The sequence below is a fragment of the Somniosus microcephalus genome, unplaced genomic scaffold, assembly GCF_052327205.1.
Source record: "Somniosus microcephalus isolate GS21.2 unplaced genomic scaffold, FLI_Smic_1.0 unresolved_chr4, whole genome shotgun sequence".
Lineage (NCBI taxonomy): Eukaryota > Metazoa > Chordata > Chondrichthyes > Squaliformes > Somniosidae > Somniosus > Somniosus microcephalus.
The window spans coordinates 45,376,783-45,389,555 of NW_028225182.1; the positions used below are offsets into that span (position 1 = coordinate 45,376,783).

General features: G+C 46.5%; 1 protein-coding gene and 1 long non-coding RNA gene across 4 annotated transcripts in view; one reads left to right on the top strand and one right to left on the bottom strand.

Moving 5' to 3' along the window:
- LOC147090674 (uncharacterized) overlaps positions 1-12,773 on the bottom strand; it is a 109,459-nt gene that overhangs the window by 68,113 nt on the left and 28,573 nt on the right. The window lies entirely within an intron of this gene.
- LOC147090677 (prostaglandin F2 receptor negative regulator-like) overlaps positions 5,562-12,773 on the top strand; it is a 31,859-nt gene continuing 24,647 nt past the window's right edge. Inside the window, exons 1-3 of one of the 3 annotated variants that reach the window (XR_015075354.1) lie at positions 5,562-5,734; positions 10,192-10,560; positions 11,225-11,593. Coding sequence is in view for 2 of the 3 variants with exons in the window: in XM_085977444.1 (XP_085833570.1) it covers positions 5,671-5,734; positions 10,192-10,560; positions 11,225-11,593 (802 nt within the window). In the remaining variant the exon portion in view is untranslated. The remainder of the gene's footprint in view (positions 5,735-10,191; positions 10,561-11,224; positions 11,594-12,773) is intronic. The other 2 variants (XM_085977444.1, XM_085977445.1) reach the window with 2 other exon arrangements.

The following is a 12,773-nucleotide window of genomic DNA, read 5'->3' on the forward strand; positions in this document are numbered from 1 at the left end:
ATATCCGAGTGGTAAGGTCAGAAACTGAGAGAAGCGAGATATTAGGAACAAAACCCAACTGTTTATTTACACAGTGTAGCAGAGAGACATAGCTCTTACAAGCTGGCAGGCACACAATTCTTACTGCACGAGCCAAGATGGAGGATGAACCTCTGAGTCATACCCATAATGCAATGCCACATTACCGTATAAACTGGTGTACCAGGACATTGAATACCTGACCCATTACCTTAAATACTGGTGAATGTGAACCCTTAATATTTGGCTCCATCTGGTGGATAACTTAAACATTACATCCCAGATTACTATATCCCTCCCCTCTTAAGTTGCACATTAATTTCTTAACAACATTCTTAAAAAGTCCCATAAGGAAACTCCTTTAACGTTAGTCCATACTGAACGAATCTAGCAGGTCGTTATCAATCTCTCTGGTGGCTTGTGAGACCTTGGTGAACATCTTACAGTCAAGTCCCTGCTTGGTTGTGGTAGAGCCACCTGCTGCTCCTGAGCAGTACTCAGAGTATCTGACTCTGCTACGATGGTTTCCTCTTGACGAAGGTGTCCAGGTGGAACTGGCTCTGTTCATGGTGGTGGTACCACCGATGCATTTGGATAACTGGGGGCCAACTTGTCCTCCAACATCTCCTCTGGAACCTCCATTTCGATTTCCCCTTGTCTGGTCAGTATCTGATCTACATGTCTGCGTACTACCTGACCAGTTCCCACCATGACCGTATATGATACTGGACCGGTCATTGAGTCTTTGATGCCAGGAATCCATTTTGGACCATAACTGAAATTCCTGGTAAGGACCGCATCTCCTTCTCCAAAACTGCGGCTCCTTGTCCTTCTGTCATGGTTCTCCTTTTGTTTGATTTGTCGGTTTTCCCCCTTCATTTTTAGGTCTGGGTGAACCAGGTCAAGAGTGGAGCGTAGTCGATGTCCTAACAACAGCTCAGCAGGAGAGAGTCCTGTGGTAGATTGAGGTGTTATTCTGTAGCTGAACAGAACTCGTGACACCTTGGCTGCCAAACTCCCTTCTGCACTTTTTTTCATCATCTTCTTAAATGTTTGTACGGCTCTCTCCGCAAGGCCATTTGAAGACGGATGATATGGAGCTGAGGTCACGTGCACTATGCCATTGTTTCTCATGAACTCTTTTGTTTCTGTACTCACAAAACACGTGGCATTGTCACTTACTACGATCTCCGGTAGCCCTTGATTACTAAAACTCCGATGCAGGCAGTCTATAGTAACAGTAGATGAAGCAGAATTTACAGGATAAACATCCATCCATTTGGAATGGGCATCAATGATTATGAGGAACATCTTCCCCATGAATGGACCCGCATAATCTACATGTAATCTTCTCCATGGTTTATCCGGCCACTCCCAGGGGTGGAGAGGAGCCGCTGCTGGTGCCTTCCTGTGTACTTGACAAGTGCTGCATGTCTTGACTAGATTTTCTATCTCCTCATCTAGCTTTGGCCACCACAAGTAACTCCTTGCCAAGGCTTTCATACGTGAAACTCCAGGATGACACTGATGTAGTTGCCCTAGGATAGACTGTCGTGCTGGCTGTGGAATAATCACTCGTGCTCCCCACAACACACAACCATCCTGCACACTCAGCTCTGTCTTCCTGACACTGTAAGGTGTGAATTCAGTCCCTTCCGGATGCTGTGGCCAACCCCTCATCACATATTCTCGGACTCTAGACAGTACTGGATCTTTACCGGCCCATGTCCTTACTTGTTCTGCGGTCACAATTACCGTGTCCGTGTCCTCCAACATCAAAACTCTGTCCTCTGGAGCTGCATGGATAGGTGTACCTGGCAGTGGAAGATGGCTCAAGGCATCTGCGTTCCCATGGTACTTGCCCACCTTGTAAACAATGACATGCTCATATGCCCTCAACGTCACTGCCCACCTCTGGACCCGGGGTGACATCATCTGTGGTACTGCTTTCATTTCATTAAAAAGAGATAGGAGAGGTTTATGATCGGTGCATATGGTGAATTTCCTGCCATATATGTACTTGTGAAACCTCTGTAACCCAAATATTACTGCTAACCCCTCTTTATCTAACTGGGAAGTTTTTTTCCGCTGGTGTCAGAGTTTGAGACATAAACCCTATTGGTCTTTCTGTTCCATCTTCCAAGCTGTGTGAAAGAACCGCCCCCACCCCGTAAGGTGAAGCATCACAAGAGATAATGATGTCTTTTTCTGCATTGTAGTGAACCAGCACATCCGAGGACAGCATCAGTTTCTTGGACTGTTCAAATGAAACCCTCTGTTCCTCTTCCCACTGCCACTGTGTCTCCTTACGCAGAAGTTTGTGAAGAGGTGCTAACACTGTTGCCAAGTTTGGTAAAAATCTGTTATAATAGTTTAGCAGTCCCAGGTAAGCTTTTAACTCAGTCACATTGGTAGGAGCTGGGGCCTCCTGCAGTGCTTGTACCTTCTCCTTGATTGGATGGAGCCCGGTGGCGTCCACTCTGTGTCCCAGGAACACAGCCTCATTCCCCAGGAAAGTGCACTTACTCCTCTTGAGCCTTAACCCAGCCTTCTCCAATCTTTGTAGTACCTCTCTCAGAGTGCTCAGATGCTCCTGGTCGGTTGTTCCCGTCACCAGAATGTCATCCAGATAGATTGAAACATGTGGGATCCCTTGCAGTACACCCTCAATAGTCCTCTGGAAAATAGCTGGACTAGATGAGACACCAAATGGTAAGCGGTTATAGGTAAACAAACCCTTGTGTGTATTTATGGTTACATACTTCTTGGATTCCTCATCTAGTGTAATCTGCAAGTATGCATGACTCATATCCAGCTTTGTGAATTTCTTCCCTCCAGCCAGGTTCGCAAAGAGATCCTCTGTTTTGGGAATAAGATACTGTTCTAGTTTAGACACCCTATTTACTGCTAATTTATAATCTCTACAGAGTCTTATCGAATTGTCCGGTTTTAAAACAGGTACAATGGGAGCTGCCCATTCTGAACATTTCACGGGTTCCAGTATGTTCTCTCTCAAAAGACGATCAAGCTCAACCTCTACCTTCGGTTTCATGGCATACGGCACAGGTCGTTGTTTAAAAAACCTTGGCAGTGCCTCCTTGTCTACATAAATCTTAGCTGGGGGGCCATTAAATGTGCCAAGTTCTTCCTTGAACACGTTCTCATGTTCAATCAACACTTCTTGCAAAGACAATTGTTTGCCTCTCTCTATTTGATTTATTGCTCCCCAATCTAATTTAAGTTCTTGTATCCAGCCCCGACCTAACAGGTTTGGTCCGGAACCTGATACTACAACTACAGGTAGCTGTTCCACGGTTTCCTTGTGTTGCACAGTTACAGTAGCTGTACCCAATGTCGCCACTCGCTCACCGGTATATGTTTTAAGCTGCATAGAGCAAGACTTTAACTCTGGAACTTTTGCACGGTTCCACAATTTTGAGTACTCCTCCCTGTTCATTATGGTTATGCCGCATCCTGTATCCACTTCAAAGTTGACCTTAGAGTCATTTACTGTCAGTTGCAAAGTGATAGGATCCACTTTTGGAATGTTCTCTACCATACTATGCATTATGAACATGTCGTCTTCTTTCTCAGCTTCTCCGCTGATGTGATGTGCTCCCTGTTTTTTCACTTCTCTTCCTAGGTTCTGCTTTTCTCCCCCTTTTGGTTTGTATTCCTCCATGGTTGCTTTTGCCCTGCATGCACGTTTTATATGTCCTTTTTTCCCACACTTGTGGCACTTTTCCTCCAGAAACCTGCATTCCCTCACCAGGTGATCACCATTGCATCTATAACACGCCTTCACATGGTCACGTTGTGGTTTCTGACGCATGTTTAACTTGTGCACAATAACCTGACCTCCAACTTGCTTTGTAGTAGCCCAGTCTGAACCTTGTATTTCTTTTACATCTCGGTTTGCTGTCTCTATGGCTTGAGCAAGTTCCAACACTTTTTCATATGTAAGCCCAGTCTCGGACAATAATCTCCGCTGCATTCGATCATCCATTATCCCGCAAACTAGCCTATCTCTCAGCATGTCTTTCAGGTTGTTGCCATAATTGCAATCGTGTGCCAATTTCCTCAACACCGCTACATAATCCAATACAGTCTCTCCCGGTTTTCTGCTCCGTGAATTAAATTTGAAACGCTGTACAATCTCACTCAGTCTGGGATTGAAATGGACCTTCAGCAAGGCCACTAAGTTAGCAAATGATCTGTCTCCAGGCTTTTGAGGACTGCATAAGTTTCTCATTAAACTATACGTTTGACTTCCCACGGAAGTGAGCAAAATAGCTCTCCTTTTTCCGACATCATCTATATCATTTGCTTCAAAGAAATGCATCAACACCTCGCAGTATTCATCCCAGGTCTGCATCCGAACATCAAAAGCAGAGCTCTTTCCTACCGTAGCAGCCATGATCCGTTATTCAGTGCTCCTTTATTTTTTTTTCTCCGTCACGATGTGATCTGTTGATCCTCGTCACCAATATGTGATATCCGAGTGGTAAGGTCAGAAACTGAGAGAAGCGAGATATTAGGAACAAAACCCAACTGTTTATTTACACGGTGTAGCAGAGAGACATAGCTCTTACAAGCTGGAGGCAGGCACACAATTCTTACTGCACGAGCCAAGATGGAGGATGAACCTCTGAGTCATACCCATAATGCAATGCCACATTACCATATAAACTGGTGTACCAGGACATTGAATACATGACCCATTACCTTAAATACTGGTGAATGTGAACCCTTAATATTTGGCTCCATCTGGTGGATAACTTAAACATTACATCCCAGATTACTATAAATACTTAAGAATGCAATCTAAAGGGAGCCAGAAGTCGTGCTGGACTCAACACTCAACAGGGTGGAGAGGCAGAGAGGTTTAGGGAGGAAAGTCCAGAGCTTAGGGCCGAGGCAGCTGAAGGAACGGCCGCCAATTCAAATCGGGGATGTACAAGAGGCCAGAATTGGAGGAGCGCAGGGATCTGGGAGGGTTGTAGGGCTGGAGGTGGGGGAATCTTTGAAGGTCCTGCGCAGCCGGCTTTTAAATAGAAAAAATGCACGTGGGTGGAATTTTAAAGGGGCCACGCAGGCCAAAGAAAATGAGAGGGAGCGTTGCCCACAACCCTCCGAGATCCCTGCACTCCTCCAATTCTGGCCTCTTGCACATCCCCTATTTGAATCACTCCACCATTGGCGGCCTGGGCCCTAAGCTCTGGAATTCCCTCCCTAAATCTCTCCGCTTCTCTCTCTCCTCCTGTAAGACGCTCCTTAAAACTTCCCTCGTTGACCAAGCTTTAGGTCACCTGTCCTAATGTCTCCTTATGTGGCTCAGTGTCAAATTTGTTGGAAAATCGCCCCTGTGAAGCGCCTTGGGATGTTTTTACTGCACGAAATGTGCGATTTAAATGCAGGTTGTTGTCGTACATGCTGCACCCACAGGGCAGATTGGATGCTGTGACTGGCACTCTGCCTGTTATAAGAAAGCAGTTGTTCCTATGAGGCCGGATGTGCAATGTGTGGTTTAAGGAAGTGTACGTGTGCTGTTAGAACTGCGAGCTGTACCGAGATCATATCGTGGGCAGTTGTGGATCGAGGCATACAAAGAAACCTCGCCCCGGCAAAGTCAAGATCGCTCAGCCTCTGGCTATGGCTCTGAGACCCCTCGCTCCTCTCTGTACCTGGACGTGCTGCATCACTCTGCTTGTTACTGGTAAGGTGGGGTGAGCTGTGATCCCCGCTGTTTTTTAAATGTCTCCATTTACACTGTCCAGGAAGCCAGCCTGCTGACAGCGATGATTAGAGGTTCAGCAGATTTTAACTCAGAAATAGCAACTTTCCTGTTGATCTAACAAGTCAGAAAGGGACGCAGAGCTCAGAGGGGTGCGGTGATCGTCAGGAACTGGTGGGGAGAAGGAAAGAGAAGGGAGAGAGAGAGAGAGAAAGAGGAGCAAGAGAGAGAAGGGAGGGAGAGAAGAGAGAGAGAGAATGAGAGAGAAGGGGGACAGAGAGAAAGAGAGAAAAGAGGAGAGATAGAAAAAGAGACAGAGAAAGAGGAGGGGGAGAGAGAGAGAAAGAGAGAAGGGAGAGAGATAGAGAGAAAAGAAAAGGAGAGAGAGAGAGAAAGAGAGACAGAGAAAGAGGAGGGAGAAAGAGAAAGAGAGAGAGAGAAGAGAGAAAGAGAGAGAGAGAAGAGAGGAAGAGAGAAAAGGAAGGGAGACAGAGAAAGGGAGACAGAGAGAAAGAGGAAGGAGAGAGAGAACAAGAGAGAAAGAGAGAGAGAAGCGAGAGAGAGAAAGGGAAGGGACAGAGAAACGGAGAGTGAGATGAACAGAGAACGAGAAAGAAAGAGGAAAGAGAGAGAGAGAGAGAAAAGGAAGAGAAAGTGTCGTCAGTGACAGGACTGAGCAGAGTTTGGTATCTTTAGGGCCGTCACGATGTCTCTTGGTAGAATAGGGCAGAGACCCCATTTGGATGGGTAGTGGTAGAGGTCACTTTGGAGAGGGGCCAGGTAGCAGCCTGTCAAGGAGTGGGCTTGTCCTGACTGACAGTCTAGCCTGATCGCATCCAACTGGTGAACTGGTTGTTGTTATTACTAATGAAATGTCTGACAGGAAGCGAGCCTTTGTCACAGTGGTGACATTCCCCACCTTTGAGTCTCAAGGCGAAGGGTTCGATCACTGCTCCAGGCAGCCCTGGTGAGTGCAGACCAGAATAGCACTCCCTGAAAGCTGGGGTTTGACAGTGGGGTAACTTGCACCCAGAGAGAGTGACCACTGGCTCAGTGGCTGTATTCTCATCTCTGAGTCAGAAGGGTTGGGTGTGGCTCCCACTCCAAACAGTCCTGGTGAGCACGAGACTGGAGCACTGGCTCTGAATATTGGGTTGACATCAAGGGCTGGTACTCGGATCCAATGGGCATGGAGCCAATGGCACATTGTAAGGGCTCTTCAGCAATGGCTGCACCTCCTATCAGAGGAAGCTACTCCAAAGATAAAAACCTTGAGGGAGGCAATGAGAAGTTACTGTTCCCTAGTAAGTGGCTCAAGTATCTCATCGAATCATGGAAATTTACAGCACAGAAGGAGGCCATTCGGCCCATAGTGTCCGTGCCGGCCGACAAAGAGCGATCCAGCCTAATCCCACATTCCAGCTCTTGGTCCGTAGCCCTGGAGATTACGGCACTTCAAGTGCACATCCAAGTACTTTTTAAATGTAACGAGGGTTTCTGCCTCTACCACCCTTTCAGGCAGTGAGTTCCAGACTCCCACCACCCTCTGGGTGAAAAAAGTTCTCCTCAACTCCCCTCTAATCCTTCTACCAATTACTTTCAATCTATGCCCCCTGGTTATTGACCTCTCTGCTAAGGAAATAGGCCCTTCCTATCCACTCTATCTAGGCCCCTCATAGTTTTATACACCTCAATTAAATCTCTCCTCCGCCTCCTCTGTTCCAAAGGAAACAACCCCAGCCTATCCAATCTCTCCCCCTCCTCTTTCTCTGTCTCTTTTTCTATCTCTCCTCTTTCTCTCTGTCCCCCTTCTCTCTCATTCTCTCTCTCTCCCTCCCTTCTCTCTCTTTCTCGCTCCTCTTTCTCTCTCTCCCTCCCTTCTCTCTCTTTCTCGCTCCTCTTTCTCTCTCTCTCCCTTCTCTTTCCTTCTCACCACCAGTTCCTGACGGTCACCGCACCCCTCTGAGCTCTGCGTCCCTTTTTGACTTGTTTTTCCTCATTGCTAGAATTCCCCAGCCTAGGCAACATTCTCGTAAATCCCCTCTGCACCCTCTCTAGTGCGGTCACATCCTTCCTGTAATGTGGTGACCAGAACTGCACGCAGTACTCTAGCTGCAGCCTAATTAGTGTTTTATACAGTTCAAGCATAACCCCCCTGCTCTTGTATTCTATGTCTCAGCTAATAGAGGCAAGTAGCCCATATGCCTTCTTAACCACCTTATCTACTTGTCCTGCTACCTTCATGGATCTGTGGACCTGCACTCCAAGGTCCCTCTGTTCCTCTACACTTCTCAGTGTCCTACTATTTATAGTGTATTCCCTTGCCTTGTTAGCCCTCCATAAATGCATTACCTCACACTTCTCCGGATTGAATTTCATTTGCCACTATTCTGCCCACCTGACCATCCATTGATATCTTCCTGCAGTCTGCAGCTTTCTTCCTCACTGTCAACCGCACGACCAATTTTTGTATCACTTGCAAACTTCTTAATCATGCCCTCTACATTGAAGTCTAAATCATTGACATATACCACGAAAAGCGCTGTGAAACCCCACTGGTAACAGCTTTCCAGTCACAAAAACACCAGTTCAGCATTACCCTTTGCTTCCTGCCACTGAGCCAACTTCGCATTCAACTTGCCACTTTCCCTTGGATCATATGGGCTTTTATTTTTCTGACCAGTCTGCCTTGTGGGACCTTGTCAACGGCCTTGCTAAAATCCATGTAGACTACCTCAAATGCGCTACCTTCATCGACCCTCCTTGTTACCTCCTCAAAAAGTGCAATCAAGTTAGTCAGACACGACCTTCCCTAAACAAATCCATCCGGACTGTCTTTGATTAATCCGTGCCTTTCTAAATGATGAGTTACCCTGACCCTCAGAATTTTTTTTCCAATAATTTGCCCACCACCGAGGTTAGGCTGACTGGCCTGTAATTACTCGGTCTATCTGTTTCTCCCTTTTTAAACAACGTTACAATTTTAGCAGTCCTCCAGTCCTCTGGCACCACACCTGTAGCCAGAGAGGATTGAAAAATGATGGTCAGAGACTCTGCAATTTCCTCCCATGTGTGAGACTTCATTTATGACCTCTCCTAAGGACAGATAGACTATTGGGCACCTTGAGCAATTTTCCATCTTATGTAAAAGACAATGGCCCAGAAATTCGGATCAGGGGCTTCCCGCGGGTGCAAGCCCCCGACCTGCACTTACCTAGCGTGCCAGCCATTGAGCTGTGGGCCCCCGTGGAATTGCGATCCTGGGCCTCCTCCAACTGCCGGCGCGCAGTGCTTGCGTATCCCAGGGGCGCAGTTAGTTCGATGCGTCCCCTGGGATCACGTGGGCCATGGAGAGCCAATGGCAGCAGGGAATGCTTCATTCATAAGTTTGACAGGAAGGGCTGTCAAACCTATAAATACTATAAGCCCCAAAACATCACTAAATCTTCAAATAAATTTTTTTTAAATCACATTTTTTAAATAAACTATAAATTACATGAAATAACTATTTTAAACAATAATTAAAATTTTTGAAAAAAATAATTTTATTTTCTAACGGGGCTAAAAATAAACTTACCTTTCTTTAAAGTATTTAAAAATAATAAACCTGTGGAAAAAGTGTTTTAATTTTAATTAATGCACCACTTACCTTGTAAAAAGCAGGCCTTGCAACTGCTTTTTATATGTGTAACTCCTGGAGACTTACCCTCCTGGGAAAACCTGCGAAAAAAATGTAAGTTCGATGCGCACGCGCTGCCTCTCTGGCGCACGCGTTCCACCTCTGAACCCCTTTTTCAGGGGAACGGAAGTGCCGGTTTCCCGCGCATGCGCAGTGCATGCAGGAAACCAGCACTTCCATTGGGCCTACGGGTGAGTACCCCGTGCGTACTCACCCGTGGAGACCCGAATTTCTGGGCCACTATATAAACACATGTTGCTTTTACTACATTTTACGTACCATGTACTTTTGCTTCTGTATATAACTGATGTGTAAATAAATTTGAACTGTTGTTTTAACCTGTACGGTTTGGCTATTCCCCATCATCCATCCAAGGCTTGTTGCAGCACATCTTTGCCACCAACAGGGGTCACTGGATTGTGATCAGAGGTGGGTCGTATGGCTCATTTTACTCCTCGAAGGGCCAAGAGTTCTGAAGCTAATTGTCGCCCGTGCCCACCCCCATTTCCTGTCCTGGCTGAGATCGCATTACTTGGTACAGATGGGACCTAATCTGGCACCTTATGTCTTGTATCACACAAGAAGGTACTTTTGGATTTCCTCTTCAATGGTGTTTGAATATTCACTCATTCTGGGGCGGTGAAATCTCCAGGTGCTTTTTATGGTTCCTAAACTCCAGATCAGCGTTCACTGTATTAGTTAGATCGTTTCCTCGTCTTTTCACCTGGCATGTTAATGAGCTGTGTGTCCTTTTATCCAGCCTCTGGACTGGCAGAATACTTCGTCTCCCAGTCCCCCTCCTTTCTCTCGGTAACGGAAGGAGAAGCCATCAATCTGGCCTGCACCTTACAGACAACAGCCGTAAGCCTAATGGAGCTCAGTTTCAACTGGACCGGGAAGAGTACGAAGGTGATCTGTCCTGTAGAAGCTGACATTTCTGTACCATCGCAGTGCAATAATTCTGATCCCAGAGTCTCCGCCACAGCTGATTTATCAACTAAATCTTCAGTCTTAAGGATCACCCGAGCATCTCTAAAGGACAATGGTACCTATAGATGTCAGGTCAGCATTCTCAATCCCCCTCCAATCAGAACATTTCGTGGAAATGGCTCCATTGTGCTGGTACAGGGTAGGTACCGTTTAAGGTATATTTCCATTCTGTATCTTTCTATCCAAAATGTATTGTCACATTTTTTCTGTATTAAACTGCATCTGCCACTTATCTGCCCATTTCCCCCTGTTTATGTCCTCCTGTAGTCTCTTCCTTATAGCTTGTGAGCTGGATTTTCCACCCAGTTATTGCCCGATTTCAGGTGGTGGGGGTGGTTAGGGGAGGGAGCTGTTTCAGGAAGCTGTCCCGCCTACTTCCAGCCAACTGCCCCACTGTTGTGGGTAGAGAAGGTAAAAGTGCCCTCACTGACAGATAGAGCGCATGTTGATCTTTTTTAGGGTCATCACTGTGTCTCTTGATAGAATAGGGCAGAGATCCCATTTGGATGGGTAGAGGTTGCTTTGGAGAGGAACCAGTTAGCAGCCTGTGAAGGAGTAGTTGGCGCTCTTTAGCATGGGTTGCAACCCCTCTCAGAGAAGATATTGCGAAGATAAAAATCATAAGGAAGGCAAAGGGAAACCACCTCAGTGACTCTTCCCTTCTAAGTGGCTCAAGAATCGTATGTGTGAGGTTTGAGTTTTCCTCTTCAATGGTGTTTGAATATTCGCTCATTCTGAAGCTGTGACTATTTCCAGTGACCATTTAGTGACCATTTCTTGAGGCTTGTGTCCCTTTTATCCAGTGCCCGTACCACCGGAAGACTTCGTTTCCCAGTCCCCCTCCTCTCTCTCAGTAACAGAAGGAGAAGACCTCAATCTGGCCTGCACCTTACAGACACAAGCCATAGGCCTAGAAGAGCTCGACTTCACCTGGACCGGGGAGAGTACTGAGGTGTCCTGCTCTGTAAAGTACCACGTTTCCGAATCATCGCAGTGTAATAGTTCTGATCCAAGAGTCTCTGCCACCGCTCACTTAACAACTAAATCCTCAGTCTTAAGGATCACCCGAGTATCTCAAAAGGACAATGGTACCTATAGGTGTCGGGTCAAGATTGTCAATCTTGCTCCAATCCGGATCCTTCATGGAAATGGCTCCATGGTGCTGGTACAGGGTAGGTACCATTTCGGCTATTTTTCCATTCTTTATCTTTCTTCCCAAAATATACTGTCACATTTTTTTTTCTGTATTTAAACTGCGTCTGCCACTTATCTGCCCATTTCCCACCATTGCTGTTTAGGTCTCTTTCTGATAGTTTGCGAGTTGGATTTTCCACCCAGCTACCTGCTCAATGTCAGGTGGTGGTGGGGTGGGGGTGGTTAGGGGAGGGGGCTGTTTTAAGGAGCAGTCCCACTCCCTCCCAGCCAACTGAGCCCACTCCGGGAGAAGAGAAGGAGAAAGTGCCTTCAATGACAGGACTGCAAAGTGTTTGGTATCTTTACGGCCGTCACTGTGTCTCTTGGCAGAATAGGGCAGAGATCCCATTTGGATGGGTAGTGGTTGCTTTCGAGAGGCACCAGATAGCAGCCTGTGTAGGAGTAGTTGGCACTCTTTAGCATTGATTGCAACCCCTCTAAGAGAAGATATTGCAAAGATAAAATCCACGAGGAAGGCGATGGGAAAGTACCTCAGAGACTCTTCCCTTCTAAGTGGCTCAAGAATCTTATGCATGAGACTTGAGTTTTCCTCTTCAATGGTGTTTGAATATTTGCTCATTCTGAAGCTGTGACTATCTCATAGAAACATAGAAACATAGAAGATAGGAGCAGGAGTAGGCCATTCGGCCCCTCGAGCCTGCTCCACCATTCAATGCGATCATGGCTGATCATCCAAATTCAGTACCCTGTCCCTGCTTTCTCCCCATACCACTTGATCCCTTTAGCCTTAACAAATATATCCAATTCCTTCTTGAATATATTTACTGAATTGGCCTCTACTGCCTTCTGTGGTAGAGAATTCCACTGGTTCACCACTCTCTCGGTGAAGAAATTCCTCCTCATTTCTGTCCTAAATGGCTTACCCCTTATCCTTAGACTGTGACCCCTGGTTCTGGACTCTCTGACCATCGGGAACATCCTTCCTGCATCTAGTCTGTCCAGTCCTGTCAGAATTTTATAAGTTTCAATGGGATCCCCCCTCATTCTTCTAAACTCCAGCGAATATAAGCCCAATCGACCCAATTTCTCCTCATACGTCATTCCTGCCATCCCAGGTATCAGCCTGGTGAATCTTCGCTGAACTCCTTCCATGGCAAGAACATCCTTCCTCAGATAAGGCGACCAAAACTGCACACA